The following is a 23,742-nucleotide window of genomic DNA, read 5'->3' on the forward strand; positions in this document are numbered from 1 at the left end:
TATCTTAATTTTTTTTTAAAAGGCCATGGTGATGGCTCTGCGGGTAAAGGCGAATCCTGCCAAACCTGGCAATCTGAGTTCCATTTGCAGGACTCAGAAGGTGGAAAGCCAGAACTAACTCCAGCAAATAGTCTTCTCACCTCCACACACCCCTCCCACACCACAAATACATAAACGGATTTTTAAAGGTAAATAAAAAGGAGGGTCCCAGAAAGGTAGAGCCAGACGAACTCATGCATAACATCTGAAGGGAAGCCACAAGGCCAGGGAAGAAATTTTTATTTTGTCCATATTATTTTGTATCAGTCCGGTCTTTCTTCGCTTCATTACAGCTCAGACTCAACTCTGGCCCTGCTGCTGCTGTGCCTGAAAGGCCTCATCTTCCTCCTGGCCCTTGGGAGGGCTGTGGGGAGGGGACTGTTCCTCCTGCCTCGAGATTGTCAGCAGCTCCCCCGTGGACCTGGCCAGGCGAAATATCACAGGGACCTGTGCCAGGGTTGGGTTGGTCTCCTGCAAGCCCTGGATCCATTTGACCAGTGTTGCCTGGTCATGGGCACCAGCCATGCACATGGCGAAGATGGGGCCTTCTGTCACTGTTAGGAGAGAGGAGTTTGCCCTCACTACCTTGAGGTACTCTGACCTCCCACTGATGGGCACCTCCAAACATTCACAGAGCAACCCCCTGCTACATACTGGTTTTACATTTAACCTGGACTATGCCACCTGCTTCTTCAGACGCTATCAGGAAGCTGGCCTTGACCCCAAACCTGGAAGCTGCCACGTGCCTCCTCTCAACTCCCTTACATAACTTGACTGTTCCCTACTGACCTGAGACTTGCATCTGTTCTGATCATGTTACTAGCTGGTGCATAATGCTCCATAAAAGATCTAAGGGAGAGGGGGTGGCTAAGGAGGTCAGGTTCCCCAGGAGTACATGACCCCTGATTGTGGGGACTGGAGAAATGAGCAGTGAGTGTCTCAGCCTGAGGTCCCATGGCCACCACACAGGATGTGCTGTACAGAAAACTGCTTTTACCTTTGTCCACGTCAAACTCATAGTTGTCCCAACCGCTCCTAGAATATTCCAGGTCCAGCTGCATTGGGTAGTAGAGATTCCATTCTTCTGGGATCTCCTCTACTTTCTACTTTCGGCAAGAGAAAGCAAGCGTGATCAGAGGCCAGAACACAGAATCCCAGCTCCTCATCTGAACTTCAAGACAGTGCCAGGCCCCCTACCCCTTTTTCTGAGACAGAATCTACAATCCTGGCTAATCTGGAACTCACTGTACTGACCACAGTGGCCTTCAACTCTCAGAGATCTGCCTGCCTCAGTCTCCTGAGTGCTGGAATTAAAATTATATGCCACTATGTATTTCTTCTTTTTTTAAATTATATTTCTGCACAGCCCTGTGTAGCTCAGAGAACAACTCCCAGGAGTCAGTTCTTTCCTTTGACATGTGGGTTCTGGGATGTAACTCACCTCTTCCTCAGGGGATGGCAGATCAGCTCTCAAGATGTGATAATAGACACATTTATTGCGCAGCCAGAGAGGGAAGGGGCCCTCGACAAAAACAGGCTTGGATGGGTTGTGGCGGGCCAGGGCAGCTTGCTGATCAGGACTCTGGATTCCTGGTGTGGAGATGAGAACCTAGTGACGCCTTAGCAGCGAAAGGCCCAAAGGGATCCGGCAGAAACTGGGACAGGCTGGGGTCTTACCTACAATGTGGGGCTGGATGGGATCTATGCCTGTAGAGTCACTGGGCAAAGACATCTGCAAGGAATAGCAGGGATGCAAGAATGTGATTCCAGCCAGGCGGTGGTGGCGCACGCCTTTAATCCTAGCACTCGGGAGGCAGAGGCAGGCGGATCTCCATGAGACCAGCCTGGTCTACAAGAGCTAGTTCCAGGACAGGCTCCAAAGCCACAGAGAAACCCTGTCTCGAAAAACCAAAAAAAAAAAAAAAAAAAAAAAAAAAAAAAAAAAAGATTGTGATTCCAGAGCATCTACAGGGGAGCCAGAGAAGGCAAAGGGAAAGAGGATGCCAGCAAATCCTGAACAATTGTACCAGGTCTCTTACATGTTACGAAAGTGGTCCCTTCCTCTTTTTTTTGTAGCCAGTTTGGCCGGGGCTGCCAACATTGAGCCCATCCTGAAGGGACCTTGGAGCCATCCAACTTATATGCAACCCGCAGTGACCTCATCCAAGTCATTTACAAGAAGGGACAAATACACCTGACACAGGATGTTTCTGTAACGGCTAAATAGACTAATTCGGGTCCAACTGTGGTAATAAGGAAGGCCATGAGCACCACGAGCCAGGGATGGTAGCTGCAGGAACCAACCAACAGGAATGCATACCTGGTAGACAGTGACCTTGGCACTGAGGTCAGGCTCCATGTGTCGCAGGCTTAGCTTAGCTAGGTCCAAAGGGTCCTGGGGCAGATCTCGGGGCACAGGGTAGGGGTTGATATTCTTGAAGCGGGTGAGCCACAGCTTCATCCGTAGGAACTTGAGCATGGGGTAACTGTGGCGTCCAAATATCTGAATCAGCAGGAACTCTGTCTCTCTGTCGGGCATGACTCCTGTGCTGGGCAGATCCAGGTAGAGCCTCAGAGAGGTAGGTATGGTTAGACAAATGTCAAGTCAGGAAAGAGCAGGAAGGGAGGACAGAATTAAAGGGGATTTACTTTTCATGATTTTTTTTTCTTTCTTATTTTGGTACAGGGTCTATATGTATAGCCCTGGCTGGCCTGGAACTCTGAGATCTGCCTGTCTCTGCCTTCCAGAGCTGGGATTAAAGGTGTGCGTCACCACACCCGGCCATCAGTGCTTGTTTTGTTTGAAGCTGGGGCTGGGGTATAGCAGAGTAAAAGTGCTGGCCTGACACACACAGCTCCAGTTTGACTTTACCATATGAAAGAGCACAGCAGCACAGGCTATGATCCCAAGATTTGGAACAAGAGGCAAAAATCAGGAGTCCAAGGCCAGCACAGCAAATTCAAGGTCAACCTGGGCTACGTGAGAGGATCTAAAATGTACGTGTTGGGGCAAAAGGGCTGGAGAAAAAACGGCTCAGCAGTTGTGAATGTGGACTGCACCACTGTAAACTCCAGTTCCAGGGTATCCAGCCCTCTTCTGGCTCTCTGGGGCACGTGCACTCAAGCACTCACAGAAAACAAAGGCTGGGCATGGTAGTGCACGGCCTTTAGCCTCAGTACTCAGTTTGAGGCCAGTTTGGTCTACAAAGAGAGTTCCAGGACAGCCAGGGCTGTTAAACAGAGAAACCCTGTCTCGAAAAACAAAAAAACAAAACAAAAAAAAAGGCAAACAAATTCAAAGCAAAACTTACATAGTAAGGATGAGCTTGAATGCCTGCATCCACTTCACACACACACACACACACACACACACCCCCAAGGAGCTGGGGTGACAGGCGTGCACCTGAGGCTGTTGGGTGCTGGGGATCAGCCTCGGAGCATCCCAGTAAGTCCTCCAACTGAGCTACAGCCTCGTCCCAGTAATTCTAAGAGGGATAGAAATCCTGAGAGGTAGAGATGGAGAAAGCAGGGGCATGAAGCAGGTGCTAAGACTGGGCCCACATCCCTCACCGTGCCGTTCCATCTGATCCAGGACAGCAAGCCCACACTCCTGCTGCCGTGGATAGTGGACGAAGATGCGTTGGATAACATTGCGGGGCCGGAAGACCTCCTTGGGGAAGACATCCAGCAGCAGGTTGTACACTGAGAGGTCCCGCTCCACGCCGAACTCTGGCATCTTGCGCAGCGCTAGGTAGATGAAGTCCACATGGCCACGCTTGCGCACATTGTGCTCCCCAAAGCTGCGCACGGCACGAGTGAAGCTTTTCTTGTCTCGTTCCCCATTTGCTGATGACCCGAACAGTTCTTCATGGACAACTGGGACCTTGTTGGGCTTCTTCTGGGGCTCGGGAGGTGGAGGAATCAACCACGTGTCATCCTTGTGTGTAACTGCACTGCAGTGGAGGCCTCGTGGGGCCCAGAGGGACACCTGGGAGAGCACAGATGCTGCTTAGCTTTCCTGGCAGAGGTGCCCTCAACATCATGGAGGCGCTTTGAGACTGTGGCTGCTAGCCCTAGCTTAGGTACCATGACAAAGTATGTGCCACATGGTGGTACACACCTAAAATGCTAACCCCCAGGAGGCTAAGGCAGGAGAATTGAGATCTCAAGGCTAGCTTGAACCACACATCATATTCTGAGGCCATTTGCTATTACATATGGCTCTTACACACACAACCCAAAAATACACATACTATTGTGGTTTGGATGAGAAATACTCCATAGGCTTCTTTTTGATCACTTGGTTTCCAGTAGGTGCTTTTGGATTATGGAACCTTTGGGACTTGGAGCCTTGCAGGAGAAAGTATGTCACTGGAGGGGGCTTTGAGGATTTATGCTTCAACTGTACAGTTCACTCTCCACGCTTGAGTGCGACCCTGGCATCTGCTCTGGCTACCTGCTGCCATGCCTCCCCTGTCATATGGACTCGTCCTCAGGACCACAAGCCCAAATACCTTTAAGTTGCTTTTGGTCATCGTACTTTAGTATAGCAACGGCAAAATAACAAAACAAACACGGGCTATCAGCAGGACAGGCAGGTCAAGGACCACTGTTAACTTCTGTGGCCTGATCTTGAGAAGGTGAGTGTAAAGCCCAGGCCTTACCCCTCCACTCTTGAGTGCCTAGCCTGTGGTTACCTGAGCAACAGGAGCTTCTGAGAGGCCAGTCCTGCAGATACCTCCCCAGCCCCTAGAGAGGCCTCGGGCCAGCAGTCTGGCCTGGACCCAGCTCATGCCTCTGCAGATTCAGCCACCAGTCAAGAGAAACTGAGACAGCGTTAGCCTGGCAACACACCTGTAAGGCAAAGAGAACAGTTCAAAGAGCCTAGCCTACAAAGCCCCAAGTGTTCCTGTTTGATTTTGTTGTTTTTGAGATAAGAGTATCATATAGCCCAGGCTTGCTTGTAGCCAAGGATGGCCTTAAACTCCTCCACTTTCTAAGTGCTGAGATTACAGGTGTGAGCCACCAAGCCTGATAATTTTTTTTTTTTGGTCCTGTTGAGCCATCACAGAACCTCCAAAAATTGGTTCGAATTTTGCTTTATTGATAGAGTGCCTGATAATTTTTTAAAAAAGATTTATTTATTATGTACATATATATGTCTGCATACCAGAAGGCACCAAATCTCATAGGTGTTTGTGAGCCACCTTGTGGGTGCTAGGATTTGGACTCAAGTTCTCTGGAAGAGCAAGCAGTCAGTGCTGTTAACCTCTGAGCCATCTCTCCAGCCCATTTTTTAAAATTATATTTATTGATTTATTGTGTGTGCTTGTGCATGCCTGCCTCGTGTATACACTACATGCACTTGTGTGGAGGTCAGGGACAGCATGGAGAGTTGGCTCTCTTCCAGCATGTGGGTTTTAGGATTAAACCCAGTTTTCCAGGCTTGGCACAAGTATCTTTATACAATGAGTCAGCTCACTGGCTCATACCTGGTAGTTTTTCTTCTTTTTTCCTGAGACAGGATTTCTTCACATAGACCAGGCTGGCCTGGAGCTCATGGAGATCTGGGTCTGCCTCCTGAGTGCTGGGACTAAAGGTGCATGTCACCCCCACCTTACACCCAGTTCATTTTTTTTCTAAAAATCCATTTATTTCGTGTGTATCTGTACACAGATGTATAGTCCACATTACTTTTGTGGCAAGAGGACAGTTTTTCAGTAGTCTCCTACCTCACTGTATAAATGCCGAGATAGCTGGCTTTCTTTTTTTTTTTTTTGGAGACAGGGTTTCGCCATAGTTTTAGAGCCTGTCCTAGAACTCGCTCTTATAGACCAGGCTGGCCTTGAATTCACAGAGTCCACCTGCCTCGGCCTCCGAGTGCTGGGATTAAAGGCGTGCACCACCATCGCCCGGCCTGAGATAGCTGGCTTTTAAAAAATTTTATGTGTATGGGTGTTTTTGCCTGCATGTATGTCTATATATACATTCATGCCTAATGCCTGTGGAGGTCAGAAGAGGGGTATTGGATCCCTGGAATTGGAGTTAGATATGGTTGTGAGCTACCATGTAAGTGCTGGGAATCAAACCCTGCAAGAGCTCTTAATGGCTGAGCCATCTCTCCACTCTCCAGACCCCCAGCCCCTTTTTGAGACAGGGTCTTACTAGATGGCTCTAGCTGGCCTAGAAGCTGCTCTGCAGGCTAGCTTCAAACCTCACCGAGCTCCCCCACCTCTGCCTCTCCCGGGTGGGGATTTACAGCAGGCAGCGCCACAGTTTTGGAGACAGTTTCTCACTGAACTGGGAGCTCACGAGGTCAGCTAGATTGGCTGACCAGTAAGCCCCAAGGACTCCCCTTTCTCTGCCTCCTCCAGCTTTAAAAGGAAAAGAAAAAAAAAAAAAGGCTTGAACACAAGGCTCAGAAGAAAGTAGGGACCATCTGACCACAGATGCTTATTACAAACCCTTCCTCCCTAGGCCTTTGTCCTGAGCACTGTTTTCAGTCAGTAGAACCCTTTTTATTCCTTTTGTTGTTGTTGTTGTTTGTTTGTTTGAGAAAGGGTTTCTCTGTGAAATAGTCTTTGGCTGTCCTGGAACTCAATCTGTAGATCAGGCTGGCCTTAAACTCACAGAGATCCACCTGCCTCTGCTTCACAAGTGCTGGGATTAAAGGCGAGTGCCACCACTGCCCATGCGCCACCACCACTGCCCAGCAGTAGTGCCCATTCTTGTGAGAAAGGCCACAGGGGCTTTGTTATAGAGATGCATTTTGTGGGGCTGGAGAGGTGGCTCAGAGGTTAAGAGCACTGGCTGCTCTTCCAGAGGTCCTGAGTTCAATTCCCAGCAACCACATGGTGGCTCACAACCATCTGTAATGAGATCTGGTGCCCTCTTCTGGCCTGCAGGCATACATGCCAGCAGCACATTGTATGCATAATAAATAATCTTTAAACAAAAGGAGACCCACTTTGCAAAGGTGTTTCTATGTAGTCATGCCTGAAGCTTTGTCATGATAACTGTCACATGACATGTAAACTCTCCCCCAAAGTTTTATTGTGCTTAAATGTATAAGAAATAAGTCTCTTGGCATTAGACTCCAGAAGCTTGGATCTGGCACCAGCTAAATTGTGCTGACCTAAAGTTTCATTCTTAACCTCATCCAGGTCATCTCACTGTTGGCCATGACACTTTCAGGGACCCTCACAGCTAGTCTGTTCAACACAGTGATATCTTGTCTCAAACAAATACAAAAGTAAGAGTGTTGGACTTTGTCAAATATTTTTCTGCATCATATGAAATAATCACGTAATTTGGGGGTTTTGTTCTTAATGTATTTTATTATTATATATTAAAATATATAATTAATATATATACTAAATTTTTAGATATCCAACTACCCTTGCATTTTGGAGATACGTTCTCTTGGCCACAATGTAGACTCCTTTCGATATGTTTGTAGACCCGCTATAAAGAACTTTAGGCGATAGTCCGGAGGCACTGGCTTGCAGTTTTCTTAGTGTACCTGTGGGGTTTTTGTGTCATGGTGCCTAGGCCTTGGAGAACAATGTTAGGAAGAGTTTGGGTCACCCTTGCCACCACTGGGTGCAGCAGGTGTGGCGGCACACCTGTAATCCCAGCATTGAAGCGGGAGGATCAGCTTTGTAGACATAGCAAGTATGGAGCCAGCCTGCGCTGCATAAAAACCTGCCTCCAAAAACAGGGTAAGAAAACAAAACAAAATACCTTGGGAGCTACAAGATGGCTGAGCGGGTAAAAGCAGTTGCTGTCATGTCTGACTGCTGAAATTCCGTCCCTGGAATCCAGAGGGAAGGAAAGAACTGACTTCCACAAGCTGTCCTCTGACCTCCACTGGCACACACACGTAAACACACACACACACACACGTACACACACACACACACAAAACCTTCATTTACTTGAGCCAGGCATGGTAATGCACCTTTAATCCCAGCATTCAGGAGGCAGGGGCAGGCAGATCTCAGTAAGTTCCAGGCCAGCTAGGGCTACCTAGTGACAATCTATTTAAGAAAAAACAGCCTTTTCTCTAGTATCATTGCCCAAAATCTCCCTCCAACCTCCTGATCTTTTATCACAAAGCTACACCGAAGTCACATCCACACACTGGCTCCTTCCTCTCCACTCGAAGGCTGCCCTAGTCATGTCAGTAACACTAGTCCAAACTGGTGTGTTCCACACCTCGAAGAAGTCACCAATAACTTCAAAGTGTTGACTTGCTTGATTTTTCCTAAGTAGCAGATAGTGAAGGCCCCTCCCTCACAGCCCTTTGTTAACATCCTTGGTTTTCTTCCTGGCATTCAGGGTCCTGCAGTGTCTGCGAAACTGAAGGTGCAGACAAATGTTCTGGGAGCATAAAACATGCAGACTCAGACTTAGCGATGCCAACATGTTTGCATATCTGACCAACGTCTGGTGATAGCTGCAGCTAGTGGTCTGAGGAAATGCAACTGGACTAGACTCAGGCAGTGATTCAGTAGTACAGACTTGGCCTAGAATCCTCCAGTGAGCTGCTGGGGACTCTCAGTGGTAGAGGCCCTGCCTAGAATCCTCCAGTGAGGGGCTGGGGTGTGGCTCAGTGGTAGAGCCCCTGCCTAGAGTCCCCAGTGAGGGGCTGGGACGTGGCTCAGGGGTAGAGCCCCTGCCTAGAATCCCCCAGTGAGCTGCTGGGGACTCTCAGTGGTAGAGGCCCTGCCTAGAATCCCCCAGTGAGGGGCTGGGGTGTGGCTCAGTGGTAGAGCCCCTGCCTAGAATCCCCCAGTGAGGGGCTGGGGTGTGGCTCAGTGGTAGAGCCCCTGCCTAGAATCCCCCAGTGAAGGGCTGGGGTGTGGCTCAGGGGTAGAGCTCCTGCCTAGAATCCCCAGTGAGGGGCTCATGGTGGACTCATGGTGGGATACTTGGTTGGCATACAGTTAGGTAAGAAGAATCTAAACCTTTGCTTTGCAAATTGTGTTCCAGGACCTATAAAATGCTGACTGTCAGACCTACTGTGTGAGAATTTGCTTTGCGGCAGCCATAGGTGGCTCCTAATGTATTAGTCAGAGTAGTAACAACTTGTGCTTATGGTTCCCTAACGTTTTCACCTCCATGCCTAAACATAGCTTTAGTACAGAGCAGCCATCTCCAACTCCGAATGGGACACCAACCGACATACCTTTGCTTCATGTGCTTCTCTGGAGGCCAGCCAGCGACACCACCCTTCCCAGTAAGGACACAAAGTTGGAGTCATTCAATCTGTCAAACAGTCCTGGAGACTATTTCCAAATCTACCCGCTCTGCTGCAGGTCACCGCACCAGCCCACTCGGCTTCCCTGCATACCATTATCCTCCCGCCCAGTCAGTTAAGTCCCTCCAGCACAAAGACAGCTCTAACAATGTAACTAGGTGAGCCGGAAAGAAGGCTTTGTTGATGAATGCTTGCCCTGAGTCTGAGGACCTGAGTTTGATCCCTAGCACTCACATAAAAAGGTGAGGTGACATGCCCTTGCAATCCCAGCACCAGGGAGGCAGAAACAGGCAGGTCCCTGAGCTTGGCAGCCAGCCAGCCTACTTACTGAGTTACAGGTCCCAGTGAAAGACCTTGTCTCAGAGCACAAGGTGAACAACATCCAAGAACATGTGTCCTCCTGTACACATGTGCAAACATGAACATGCACTAACAATACATCCATGCAGCCATACATGAACACATAAAATGCAGATACCTGTAATCCCAGTACTCAGGAGACACAGGCAGGCAGACCTCTGAGTCTGAGGTGAATCTGAGCTACACAGACACAGCAAGTTCCAGACCAGCCAGGGATACATAGTGGGACTCTGCTTCAAAAAACAAGCCAGACTTGAGACAAGTGCTGTGGCTCCAAAGCCAGCACTGTGGAGTCTGAGGCAGGAGGATTGCATCCAGACCAGCTTGAGCTACAGTAAGGTCCTGGCTAAAATAAATAAGAGCCGGGACAGAAAGGTTCTTGCTGCTGGAACAATGCAAGTCTAATGACCTGAGTTCAATCCCTGGAACTGGAATAAGGTGTAAGGATGAAACTCCATAGCTGTCCTCTGACCTCCACCGTGCACCACAGCACGTGCACCCTCCCCCCATAACTAAAACACTTCAAATGAGTATCAGACGGAGTCTACCTGCTCAACTCCCCCTATCCCTTGAGGTCCCAGCCACACTGTTTCTTCAAATAAATATCAGAGTCTACCTGCTGAACTCCCCCTATCCCTTGAGGTCCCAGCCACCCTGTTTCTGAAACAAGACAAGTTTATTGGTCTCAGAGGCTTTGAACTTGTTTTACCCCGTGTCTACCGCTTCGCTTCCTATCTTGGTGCAGGCCTGGAAGAGGAAGATCAAGAGTTCGAGGCCTGCTTGGGATACATAAAGCCTCTTGTTTCAGGGAAAAACACATTGCTTTCAACAACCACTATTTGAAATCACAAAACTGTTCCGTTTTGTTCAATAATTGGCTCTTTTAGATAATAATTTTTTAAAAAATCTGTTTTTCTCATTGCTGTATCTCCACCAGCAGGATCAGTGCCTGGTACGTGGTAAGTGCCCAACACCGACGTGCTGTGTGGCCTGAGCCGACTGTCGCACCTGCGAAACCGGACACTGAAGCAAGAGGTGCAGAGCAACCTTTCTCACTCGTTCCCAAACCTGCACCCCCCCCAAAGGTCACGGTGCCCTCACCCTGAGGCCGAGCTGACGGTCGTTCTCCACGGCTCTACCAGGCCTGGAAGTGGACGCCCTGAAGCCCAGACTGTCCCATCGTCCTCCCACGCGAGACCCACCTACTCACGCAGCCGGCCCGGGAACCTAGCCCGCTCGGTGGCACCGCTGGGCGCCGTCATGTGGAGTCATAGAACTTCCGGTTACAGGCTAAAGGGACAGCAAATCAGAAAAGCCTGTGGCGATAGATCCCGCCCATAAGAAGAGACTCACCAATAGGAAGGAGGGAGGACACTGATCCCGCCTCAGGGGGAGCAGGCCCTGCTCCTTCCCAAGTGTGTGTGTGGGGGGGCTCTTAGGTCCCGGGGCGGAGGCTCTGCACTGGCGGCGGCTGAGCCTATCCCATCCAGTTTTCTCACCCGAAGTGTGATGGTAAACTGTTGTTTCGGACAAAATATTGTTACGGACCTGAAACACCACGTTCGATTCCGTGCAGAGCTGGGGATGGCGCTCAGGGCCTCTTGCGTGCTAAGCACGCAAAAATTTACCAAACAATTTTTTTTAGTTCGGTTGGTTGCATTTGAGTTGTCTGAGCCAGGGTCTTGCTATAGTGCCGAGGCTGGTCTCGAAACCCTGGACTCAGAGGTCCTCAGGGTTCAGTCTCCTGAGTAGCTGGCACTTCAGGTGGGCAACACTGCCAGCAGCTTTAATAGGATTCCAAGTTAGGTTTATTTATTTTATTTACGTGTGAATGTAAATCTGTGTGAGCACATTCGCGTGGAGGTCAGAGAACAATTCAGGGGGAATGGGCCTTCTACCACATGGATATTGGGGATGAAATTTGGGTCATCAGGCTTGGCAGCAAGCACTTTAATAAGAATTAATTAGAATTTTTGAGGTTTGACTTCATCTATGTAAAAGAGCCATATAAGTACAAGGGCTACTGTGAGAAAGGACATGCACTCCTGGCACCCTCTCATTCCCGAACAAGGAGTCTAGGTTGACGCTTCAAAACTGAGGGCCATGGATGAACTCAAATGTCCAAATGTGTTTTAAGAAGGTTGGGCTTTGCTACGTATAGAGATGAAAGGGACGTGTGGCTTATGAAATACGCAGTGCCGATGAGCTCCTTCTAACAGATGGTGTTTAAGGGGCTTTCCAATGACCTTCCTGCAGAACAGGCAACTGCACTATTGAGCTGTTTTGTGTTCTAGTGAGATGCCCAAACTAACAGAACAGTTGGCTGGACCACTTCGGCAAATGCAGCAATGTGCTAAAAGAATTGCACAAGTTTCAGCAAGCGCAAAACTGGAGATTGATGAAGACACTTACCTAAGCTCACTCAACCCTCACCTGATGGATATGGTGTGTACCTGGGCAACTGGAGCCACATCTGTTCTATCTGCAGAACGACAGCTGTCGCTGAAGGCAGCACAATTCGCTGGATGAGGCGCCTGGGAAGAACAGCTTCGACAGATGTGTCAAGCAGCAAAAGCTGTTGGAAACGCGGAGCTGGAGAACAAATTTGCTGAAGGAGTCACCAAAATCAAGAGGGATATTGTATTTGCTGCCAGCCTCTACTTATAGAGTTCAACATTAATCACCACCTGTCTGTCTGATCACAGTTGACTACGAATGCTTACACGTGTTCAAGTGATTCTCCCATCTCAAGAGTTGGTTCAAGCATTTTACTATATTTAAATCGGCTCTCATTCTAAGAAGGCATGTAACATACACATTTGTACACAGCATCTTTCAATCAAAAAATATACAGGTGGAGCAGTGGTCTTTAAAAAACCTGAGGGCCAATGGAGAAGTCTGTGGAATGTATGTGTAGGTGATCTGATCATGCCTGGAACTGCTGTGAGTGTATAGATAATACTGGTTTTACACACACACACACATATATATATACATATATATGTATATATATATATATATATATATAAAATTTTTGAGTGTAGAGTTTTGTTAATTTAAATGCATCTTTCCTAAGATGTTTTGTTTTGGGGTGGTACATGTGGTGATGAGAAGACAACTTGCTAGAATCTGTCTGTCATGTGGGTCCCAGGGACTGAACTCAGGCTGTAGGATTTGGCAGCACCTTACCCAATGAGCCAGCTTGCCAACCCCATAAGCAATCATTTCCAAGACAAGTCTTGTGTAGCCCAGACTAGCTTTGAACTTGTGTGTAGCTGAGTTTGACTTTGCACTGATTTTCCCGCCTCTTTCCCACTGGGATTACAGGTCTTGGACCACCATGCAGTTTATGTGGTGCTGGAGACAGAATCCAGGGCCTCTTACATTGTGGGCAGTTACTTGCCCAACTGAGGTACAGCCCCAGTCCTCTGGTTTGGTTTAGGCAGGGTCTCACTATATCGCTCACCCTGGCTGGCCTGGAACCCTTTATGTAGACCAGGCTGGCCTCTGATTACCACTCTAGCTGGTGCCATGAACCTGGGAAAGGAGGGAAAATGGGGTGGACTAACGTCTCATGCAGTAGCAGCTTTACTGAGAGCACCCGACAGTTTACACTCTGAGGGTTACGAGACATCATGTGTGTAAGGCGTTCAGTCACAAGGACGTATTTCCACAGAGGCAAATGAGTGACAGCAGCTGAAGTGAACTCACTCCTGTGTGCTGCACCTGGGCGGAGAGTGAGACCATGCCAGGGACAGCTGTGTTGTGACGAAACTGAGGCCACAAGACTTACGCCTTTCTCCAAGAATTATCACATGACTCCATTCTTGGACTGTGTTCTGACAGGCCTTGAGCGCTTCCCAAGTGCTGGGATTCAAGGCATGTGCCACTATGCATGGCCACTAGACAGTGTAGCCCAGGTTAGCCCAAACTGGATATGTAGCTAAGAAATGAAAGAAGGAAGGAAGGAAAAGGAAGTGAGCAAGCCCAGCATATGCCTATCATCCCAGCACTCAGGAGGCAGAGGCAGAAGAATCAGTAGTTCAAAGACACCCCTGACATGGCAGAGCCTGAGCTTCATAAGAACTGTCTCCACAAAAAAGAAATTTAATCCAACTATGGAGTTTCGAGGTGATACCTTTAGGGGTAATTCGGACCACAGAAAGTCATCAGTACTAGTGGCTTCATATGAAGAGAAAAGGTGGGCTGGAGAGACGGTTCAGAGGTTAAGAGCAGCGGCTGCTCTTCCAGAGGACCTGGGTTCAATTCCCAACACTCACATGGCAGCTCACAACTGTCTGTAACTCCTGTTCCAGGGTATCTAGCACCCTCACACAGACATACAAGCAGGCAAAACTCTGCACAAATAAAAAAATTTTTTTTTAAAAAAAGTAAAGGTAGAAGCAGGCACACTTCTTAGAGTTCGAGACTAGCCTGGTCCACCTAGCCTTTCCCAGTCCAGCTAGGGCTACAGAATGAGGAACCCTGGTGGGGGGGGTGTTTGTGTGTCAGGAAGATGCAGAGGACCTGTCCACAGCCCCACTTCCTGTCAGGTGATGCTTTGCCTTCCTGCACACTCTGCCAGCAAGAAGACATCACCTGGTGCTGAACCTCTGAACCTCCAGGACTACACTAAACTAAAGGAACCCTTCTTCTATATAAAACTACTCAGGCATTTCACCACAGTGACACTAACCAGCAATACCCCAAGCCAAGGCAGAGGTAGACCTGGGGCCTTGATTTCACTGTGCTAGCCTCTTAATGCCTAGTTATGGCTGTCTGTTGAGAGGTGATGGCCTTTGTTTCTGTGTCCCTTTGGACGATGGCTTCTGCTGTAGTTACTGTACATGTGGTTGTTGGGAATTGAACTCAGGACCGCTGGAAGAGCAGCCAGTGCTCTCAATCTCTGAGCCATCTCTCCAATCCCTAGTTTTATTATATTTATTTATGTGTTTGTGCGTCTAAGTGTGGGTATTTGCACTGTGTGCAGTGCCTGCAATGGCCAGAAGAGGGCATTACATCTGAAACTGGAGTTACAGATCTGTGTGAGCTGCCTGCCACATGGGTGCTGGGAACTAAACTTGCTCTTCCAGGCACTAAATACACATGCTACACATAAATGCTGGCAAAGCACTCATACACGTAACATTTTATTAATTTATTAATTAATTTATTTATTTATTGGTTTTTCAAGACAGGGTTTCTCAGTAGCTTTAGAGCCTGTCCTGGAACTAGCTCTTGTAGACCAGGCTGGCCTCGAACTCAGAGATCTGCCTCCCTCTGCCACCTGAGTGCTGGGATTAAAGGCGTGCGCCACCACTGCCCGGCACACATAAATTTTAAGATGAGTAAAGGTTGTAAAATGAAAAAGTACCATGGGGCTTAAGATGTAGTTCAGTGGTAGAGTGCTTACCTAGCAAACGCAGGTCCCTCAGTTCTCAACACCATTATTTAAAAAAAAGTCCCAGATCAGTGATGTGGCTCACAGAACATCATTTGCAGTCAAGTCCCAAGACCTGAGAGTCTGACTCCTGGAACCCACACAGTGGAAGGGGATAGCAGACTCCCACGTGTGTGGCCTGCCTTGAGCTTGTGTGCACACACACAAGTAAATAAATGTAATAAAAATTTAAGAGCAAACACAAAGAGGGTTGGGGAGTGAGCCCAAGTAGTTGACTGAAGCAGGTGCTCTCACTGGCCCTGCACCGCTGTGTGGACTGTATATGGTACAGTATATCTGAGTGTCCCTTTACCGTGCAGTCCTTAGAATAACCCCAGAGAAGTAGTGAAGAGTGTGGGCAGACATCCTGGCAGCCGGAGAACCGTGGTTCACATCACCAGCCATGAGTCATGGTGATGTCACATGCCCTGGTATGACGCACACAGAGGCACACTGTCACCTCTCTGGTATCCTTCCTGCAAAGCTGCAGTTGGATCAGGGCCAAATTATGAGACTATCCAAATGCAAAGTCCCTGCCAAGGAGTCAGGCTCACAAACGACACAACTACTGGAGAATCTAGAGAGGCGTGAAACCAAAAGCCAGGATCTCGACTTGGCCTCCGGAACCAAAGGACACAGTGGGAGGGAAGGACAAAAGAGCAAACAACCCCCAAACTCAAACAAGTCTCATGAAGCCTGTGGCTCTGCACATAGAACTTTCCTGAGCTGGGCATGGGGGAGCACGCCTGTAATCCCCAGAGTTAGGATGCTGAGGCAGGAGTTTTGTGAGTTTGAGGCCAGCCTGGACTACATAATAGGATCCTGTCTCAACCAGTTAACTAGACAAACAAACAAACCAAAGAGGTAGTTTATTTTTATAAAGGTTACCATTTGGAGCTGAAGAGATGGCTCAGCAGGTAGACACTTGCTGCTGCTACGGAGTCTGAGTCAGGTGCCAGACCCCAGGTGGTAGCTCATAACCTCCTAAGTTACAACCCTGTGGTAGTTACAACTCCAGTTCCAGGGGACCAGCACCCCCGGATACCTGCAGGCACACACATACATTCGTGTGCACAGACAAACGTGGGAACACACACACATGCATAACTTTAAAATATGTTATGTTAACATAAGCAGCTGGGAAAAAGTTCAGATGAGAAATCTGTAACTCCTTTCTAAAAGTTACCATTTTTGGGGTAGCCTGGTCTATAGAGCAAGTCTTGGGAAAGTTAGGGGTACACAGAAAAACCATGTCTCAAAAAACAAAATAAAAACAAAGGTTACCATTTTGTCTGTGCGTGTGGCACAGGCGTGGCTGTGGGCATGTGCATCGGCGTGTCTGTGCCCTGTAAGTGTGTGGGAGGCCAGAGGAGGCCTTGGATGTCTTCCTTCAGTGATCTCCATGGTGTCCCCTTAACATGGGGTCCCCCACTGAACCTGGCTACTGTAGTGAGTAGGCAGCTTCCAGTACCATCCTGTCTCTGCCCCTATCCCATGCTGGACTTACAGGCGCAGGCAGACATGTCTGGATTGTTATGTATTTGTTTTGTTCTTGCTTTGAGACAGGGTCTCTCTATTATGTAGCCCTCACTGTCCTGGAACTTTCTCTGTAGACCAGGCTGACCCGGAACTCACAGAGATCCTGCACAGTATCTGCCTCCCAAGTTACTTGGATTAAAGGTGTGTGCCACTATGCCCAGCTGCCATACTTAGTTTTAACGTGGGTTCTGGGGAGTCAGATTCAACTCCTCATCCTTGCATAAGTGACTTTAGCCACTAAGCCAGCCTAGAAGGGCTGGGCAGATGAGTCGGAAGGCAAAGGCACTTGCCACCAAGTCTGATGACCCAAGTCCACTTCTGGGGCCCCATGATGGAAGGAGAGGAACGGATCACTGGGAGTTGTCTTCTGACCTTCCATATACCAGCAGTGATGTGGCCACACACACGAATAATAAATAAACATAAGTAAATGTTAAAAAAGTTTAAAACAAGCAAACCTGAGAGGAACTGTTCCTATGCCCATTACAGAAGGAAATTAAGGTTCAAAAAGGTGTTAACGCCAGGTGTGCTGCTGATCTATATTGCTGTCACTCAAAACTAAGGCAGAAGGGTCAACAGCTCCAGTTCATCCTTAGCTATACACTGAGTTCTTTAAAAAAAGGTTTGCTTGGGGGCTGGAGAGATGGCTCAGAGGTTAAGAGCATTGCCTGCTCTTCCAAAGGTCCTGAGTTCAATTCCCAGCAACCACATGGTGGCTCACAAGCATCTGTAATGGGGTCTGGTGCCCTCTTCTGGCCTGCAGGCATACACACAGACAGAATATTGTATACATAATAAATAAATAAATATTTAAAAATTAAAAAAAGGTTTGATTTTGTTTATTTATTTGGGTGGGGTCCGAGTGCCTTGGTGTGCATGTGGAGGTTGGAGGACATGGCGCAGTTGGTCCTCACCTGTGGGTCCCAGGCTTGGTATCAAGAACTTTGTACCACTGGTTCCATCCCAGTGCTGCCCACCCCTATAGTGAGTTCTTGATCAGCCTGGACTCCCTGAAACCTGTATTTAAAAAAAAAAATCAAACCATGGCGGCAGGCGAGATGGCTCAGCAGTTAGGAGCACTGGCTACTCTGAGTTCACTTCCCAGCAACCACATGGTGGGTCACAACCATCTATGATGGGATCTGGTGCCCTATTCCGTCATGCAGGTGTACATGCAGGCAGAGCACCATATACATACAATACATTTAAAAAATCAAACCAGGCTAAAACCAACCTGTGTAAGGCTATGCAGCAGGCAGCACATGGTGGTATACACCCACCTGTCTTAGTGTTCTGTGGCCAAGAAGATGCGTCATGCCCAACTTAGAAAGGAAAGTGGGGGCTTGCAGTCTCAGTGGTGGGCCCTGGCCATCACAGCAGGGGTATGGTGGCCAGCCGGCAGGCAGGGAGGCAGGCGGACAGACAGACAGACAGGCAGGCAGGCAGGCAGAGCACTAGATAGGGCAGTAGCTAAGAGCTCATGTCTGATCTGAAAGGTGCAGTCGGAGGGACACAGTCTTGGTCTGACAGGGACTTTGAAATCTCAAAGCCCACCTCCAGTGACACTCCTCCTCTAACAAGGCCACACCGCCAAATCCTTCCCAAACAGTCCACCTACTGGGGACAAGTTTTCAAATATATGAACTAATGGGGGCTTTTTCATTCACATCAACATACCTCCAAGGACAGCAAAAAGAGTTTGGCATCTGCCACAGCACTGAGGCACCTCTATCTGGTTGCGGCTGAGTCTGCCTGCTCTGGCCTCATGTTTGTCCCCTGTGCTCCCAGCTGACGGATCCATAGGGTGACACGGTCCCAGAGCAAATGTCCCAGATACGCTGTCACTCTTCACGCCTTCACTTGGACTTCTTGAGGCTGACGACAGCCTGGGTCTAAAGTGGAGGACCTCGATCATATGAAATCTTTGGAAACTTCTCTCTCCTGTCGATAGCATCAGATAGTCCCTTCCATGCTGCTCATTGTCACAGGTTCTCACTTTCGTCATGGTCACCTGTCTCACAACATCTGGGTGTGAAAGCTACACAGAGGTGATGGTCACCTGTCTCACAACATCTGGGTGTGATGGCTACACAGAGGTGATGGCCACCTGACTCACAAAACATCTGGGTGTGGTGGCTTGGCTACACAGAGAGTTCAAAACCAGCCTGAGCTACGTGAGATCCTGTTAAGAAAATTCTTAAGAAGAGCCTCTCGGCCAACACAAAATAACTCCAATTAAACCAGATTTAAAAAGCCCACATTTGATAAATGCCGTGATCCCGGATGGCAGGGAGAGCATGGCAAGGAGAGAGACAGAGACAGAGAGGGGGGAGACATGCAAAACCCCAAACCACAGTTTCCTTCATCCAGTGTGAGCCTAAATAGCCTGTGGAAGTGGTCCTGACCCTCCCTGGGGAGGGGTCAGCTCTTGGCAGGCTGGGAGTTGGAGTCTGGAGGTGGAGTTTGGCCCAAGGCAACTCCCAGAGTGAGGGAGGGGGCCTGAGATGGAGCTTTCTGCTCCATTGGCTCTCCATTGGTGCCCTAAGGATGACTGCCAGGGGCTTGGGTGATGCCCCCAACTCAATATTTACACCTGTCTAAAAAAATTAGATGCCAGCAAGTAATTCTGATGACCCAAGTTTGACCCCCCTACCCGAGACCTCACAACAGGAGCGCACCGACTCTCACAAGGTGTCCTCTGACTTACACACATGACTTTGCGTGTAACATAAAATAAATGTAACTTAAAAATTTAAATTCAGGCAGGTGTGGAATCCCACCATTCAGGAGAGAGATGCTGGAGGATCGGATCAGAAGTTCAAGGTTATCCTAAGCTACATAGAAAGTTGAAGGCCAGCCTGGGCTACAGGAGACTGTCACAGAAATTAAAACAAAACTAAATATAAATAAACTCCCACTGCTCTTTTAGACAGGGTCTCACTATGCAGCCCTCTCTGGCCTGTAACTTACTATGGAGACCAGACTGGTCTTGAACTCACAGAGATCCACCTGCCTCTACCTAGTTAACAGGTATTTTCTATCTCCCAATAATTTCCTGGAAAATCTCAATGCTGCCCCCATGAGATTAACAGATATAGGCTGTTCTAGAAAAATGCCAGCCATAGGTCATGACCCTTTGGGTGTTCCTCCAGCTGCTCTTTTAGGGAGGGGAGAAATGGGAACATACAAGGCACCCTCACCGTTAGGTCCCAAAGGTACTGGAGAGCTACACCCTCACTTGGTAGGCAGTTAAGCATCCCCATGCAAAAGTGGGTGAGGGTAAGACCTAGGTCTTTCACGTTTCTTGCGTTTAAAATGGCATGAAGCATACGACCTTATGCATGCTATACAAGTACTCTACCACCGAGCCCCAGTCGTCTTTATTTTTATTTTTTTGAGACAGAGTTTGATGTAGTCCATGCTGGCTTGGAGCATTGAACTTCTGATCCTCCTGCTTCTGTTTCCCAAGAGCTGGGGGGGTCTAGGCCTTGGAGAAGGCACCTGGTTTGTCCAGAGCCCGGGGGGGGGGTTGGAACCCCAAACTCCACGTATTAGCAAGCCCTCTGTGAACAGAACAGAAGCAAACATAAATCTGTTGATGGGATGGAGTAAGAGTTCCTGCATGCTAAGCACACGCCACCTTGAAGCTGCTGAGAGCCAGGACAGCAGGCCTGGAAGAGGGGCTGCCAAAGAAAACTGGGGTAGTGGAGGTGTTCAGTCACTCACACCAACACACGAAGGGACCTGAGTGTGAAGGGACGTGTACGGAAGTGTTTTGTTTTAGGGAGTTCCCTAAAGCTTAGGGAAGTCACTGGCTTTTCTTTTCTTTTTTTTTTTTTAATATTTATTTATTTATTTATTATGTATACAATATTCTGTCTGTGTGTATGTCTGCAGGCCAGAAGAGGGCACCAGACGTCATTACAGATGATTGTGAGCCACCATGTGGTTGCCGGGAATTGAACTCAGGACCTTTGGAAGAGCAGGTAATGCTCTTAACCACTGAGCCATCTCTCCAGCCCCCTGGCTTTTCTTTCCTTCTTATTTATTTTTGTTGTTTTGTTTGTTTGAGATAAGGCTTCTCCTCTATGTAGCCCTGACTGTCCTAGAACTCCCTTTGTAGACCAGACTGGCCTCAAACTCACAGAGATCTGCCTGTCTCTGCCTCTTAAATGCTGGGATTAAAGGCTTGTGCCAAGCCGGGCGATGGTGGTGCACGCCTTTAATCCCAGCACTCGGGAGGCAGAGGCAGGCGGATCTCTGTGAGTTCGAGACCAGCCTGGTTTACAGAACTAGTTCCAGGACAGGCTCCAAAGCCACAGAGAAACCCTGTCTCGAAAAAAACCAAAATATATATATAAAAAAATAAATAAAGGCTTGTGCCACCACTGCCCAGTATATTTAAATTAAAAAAAAATTGTTTTTGAGACAGGTTCTCATGTAGCCCAGGCTAGCCTGGAACTCTCTGTGTAGCCCATGCTGACCTTGTGCTCCTGATCCTCCTGCCTCCACCTCCTGAGTGCTGGCACCACAGCTGTGAATCGAAGAAGTCTGTTTTTGAAAGATTCCATGCTTCTCCTAGGAATGGGGAACTGAGGCACAGTGCGGGCCTGTGCTTGGGAGATCAGGGACAGGGATGGGACCAGCGATGAGCTCCAGGGTCAAAACGACAAGGCAGGCCCACAGAGCACCGCCCCTGGGATACCCGGGCTCCCCACCCGCCGCCGCCGCCTCTGCCGTGCCAGCATTCTGACTTCAGAGCCCGCGGGGATTCTATAAATGGCCAAGCAGCGGCGGACCCGGGAGCCCCCGGAGTGAGTCAGCGCTGACGTCAGCCTCCCCACCCCCACTCCAGTGCCCTGACCGCCAGGGGGCACCAGACCTTGCGTGCGCTGTAGTGATCGCTGCCCTCTTGTGGCTGTGAATTAATTCAAATTCCACGCTACTGCCTTCAGGCTGTGTGACCTGGACAACTGACTACCCTTCTCTGTTCATCCTGTAGGACCCTTTTGTGAAGCATGGGTTGCTGTCTTATTTGATACAATTTGATGTATTTCTTAGCCCACTGGTTCTGTGTCTCCGTCTCTCTCCTCCGGGGCCTCTCTCCCTTTCTCCCACCTGCCCAGGGTTTCACTATGTAGCCAGGCCTCAAAATCAAAGATCCACCCACTTCCTGAGTGCTGAGATTAAAGTTGTGCACCCCCATGACCAATCATTTCTTGTTTATTTATTTTTTCTTGTTCTCCCTCCTTTTGGTCATACTTATTATTTTTGAGACAGAATCTCTCTGTGTAGCTTCCCAAACTCAGTATGTAAATTCAACATGGCCTTGAACTTCTGACCCCCTGCTACCACCTCCCAGACGGGCAGCACTGATCAGGCCTGGCTAACGGCCGGGGATGGAACCCACATATTTACTTTGAGACAGGTCTTCATGCATGGCAGGCAAACACTCTACCAACTGAACCACATCCCCAACACCTCATTCTATTTTGTTTGTTCTCTGAGACAGGGTCTCAAGTCTTGTAGCTCACGCTGGGTCAGGTTCACTATGTAGTTGAGGAGGACCTTGAACTCATGATCTTCCCGCTTGCATCTCCTGACAGTTACAGGCATGTATCACCAGATTGTCAATGGGGACAATCTGGGTATTTACCCACCCTGTTCTCAAGGTCTATTTGATGATGCCTGTACAATTTCTGTTAGGCAATTTAAGAGAAAACTAGGCCTATTGATGCGTGTCTGCTACACTGGCACTCAGGATGCCAGCCTGGGCTACACTGCAAAAGCTTGTCGGAAAAACGGGGGAGCAGGTGCTGGCAAATGGTACCTCATAAAGGCTTGGGATACATTAAAGTCATAGTGCCCAGGGCAGGATTCCAGTGCAAAGGATTATCCGTCGGTGTGAAGGCTGAGACACTGTTTCACCTCACAGGATTAGGGACAGCGGCTGAGTTTAAATTCTGCTGTGGCTCTAACAAAACTGTGTGACACGTTCCCAGGGGAAGGGATCCCACACCTGCCCAGGCCGCTGTCTCTCCATCTGTGACATTCCTATGGGAAGAGATCCCACACCTGCCCAGGCCGCTGTCTCTCCATCTGTGACATTCCTATGGGAAGAGATCCCACACCTGCCCAGGCCGCTGTCTCTCCATCTGTAAAATGCCCACAATAACAACTCTACTGTAGGCTGCTGTGAGTACCGAGTAGGCTATATGGCCACAGTTTGGACAGGGTTTGACAGAAAAGGCAAGTCAAGTGGGGCGGCACATACTTGTAATTCCAGCTACATAGGAGGAGAAGGGAAGCAAATTCCAAGTTCAATTCCAACCTGGGAATATAGTGAGACTTTGTCTCAAGCAAGATTTCCTTTTTCCTGAGACTGTGTTGGGTATGCAGTGCCCTTGAAGACCGGGCCAGGGCATCAGATACCCTGGAGCTGGAGTTATAGGAGGTTGTGGACCACCAGACAAGGGAGCTGGAAACTGAATTCAGGTCCTTGGCAAGAACCGTTTGTGCTCCTTAGCCACTGAGCCATTTCTCCAGCCTGAGCAGTGCTGGCTGCTTGTTTGTTTCATATTCTATATGACACGAAAGCAGGAATCATTTTGGGAAGAGGAAGGAAATCAGATACAAAGGGAGGGAACTGGGAGGGTAGTGGGGGTACATGACAGTGTACCTGGAAATGGTTGTGAATGGCTATACTTCTGAGTTGTGGAGTTCATACAGGGAGGAGAACAGGAGTTCAAGGCCATCTTCGGCTACGTGGCAAGTTCGATGCTAGCCTGGGCCACATGACACTGTCTCACTCCCCTCCCCAAAATGTTATAATAAACATTTGTATTCCAGTGTGCGCGCGCATGCGTGTTCACATGTACCTTGCTTGCATGTGAAGTCAGAGAAAAACTTTCAGATTTCTCCTTCTCTCATGGAAGTCGCAGAAATTAAACTCAGGTGGTCAGGTTTGGCGCAAGTGCCTTTACCTGCCCGGCCATCTGGCCAGTCCTTCCATTCTTTGCTCTGCACAGCAATTGGAATGTTTTCAATCTGTCCTTTTCTCTTGTAACGCTGGCAATTATCCTAAAGTCTTCCACATGCCGTG

The 23,742-nt window shown here is 48.7% G+C and overlaps 1 protein-coding gene across 2 annotated transcripts; it reads right to left on the bottom strand.

The window, feature by feature from the left end:
- Window positions 1–262: 262 nt before the first annotated feature.
- Ecsit (ECSIT signaling integrator) lies at window positions 263–10,955 on the bottom strand. 2 transcript variants are annotated; one of them, XM_041657176.1, is made up of 8 exons: window positions 10,864–10,955; window positions 4,737–4,893; window positions 3,610–4,027; window positions 2,360–2,583; window positions 1,717–1,771; window positions 1,481–1,629; window positions 1,037–1,142; window positions 263–593 (listed from the first exon to the last, which is right to left on the bottom strand). In XM_041657176.1, exons 2-8 carry the CDS (start codon window positions 4,830–4,832, stop codon window positions 340–342), a joined length of 1,302 nt encoding a protein of 433 aa, XP_041513110.1. In that variant the 5' UTR covers window positions 4,833–4,893; window positions 10,864–10,955; the 3' UTR covers window positions 263–339. The 2 variants fall into 2 exon arrangements, with proteins under 2 accessions (XP_041513110.1, XP_041513111.1); XM_041657177.1 differs by having other exon boundaries at window positions 10,763–10,900.
- Between the last annotated feature and the right edge of the window lie 12,787 nt (window positions 10,956–23,742).

Source organism: Microtus oregoni, unplaced genomic scaffold (assembly GCF_018167655.1).
Source record: "Microtus oregoni isolate MIOR12 unplaced genomic scaffold, Mior012 000008F_ref0000371, whole genome shotgun sequence".
NCBI classification, from domain to species: domain Eukaryota; kingdom Metazoa; phylum Chordata; class Mammalia; order Rodentia; family Cricetidae; genus Microtus; species Microtus oregoni.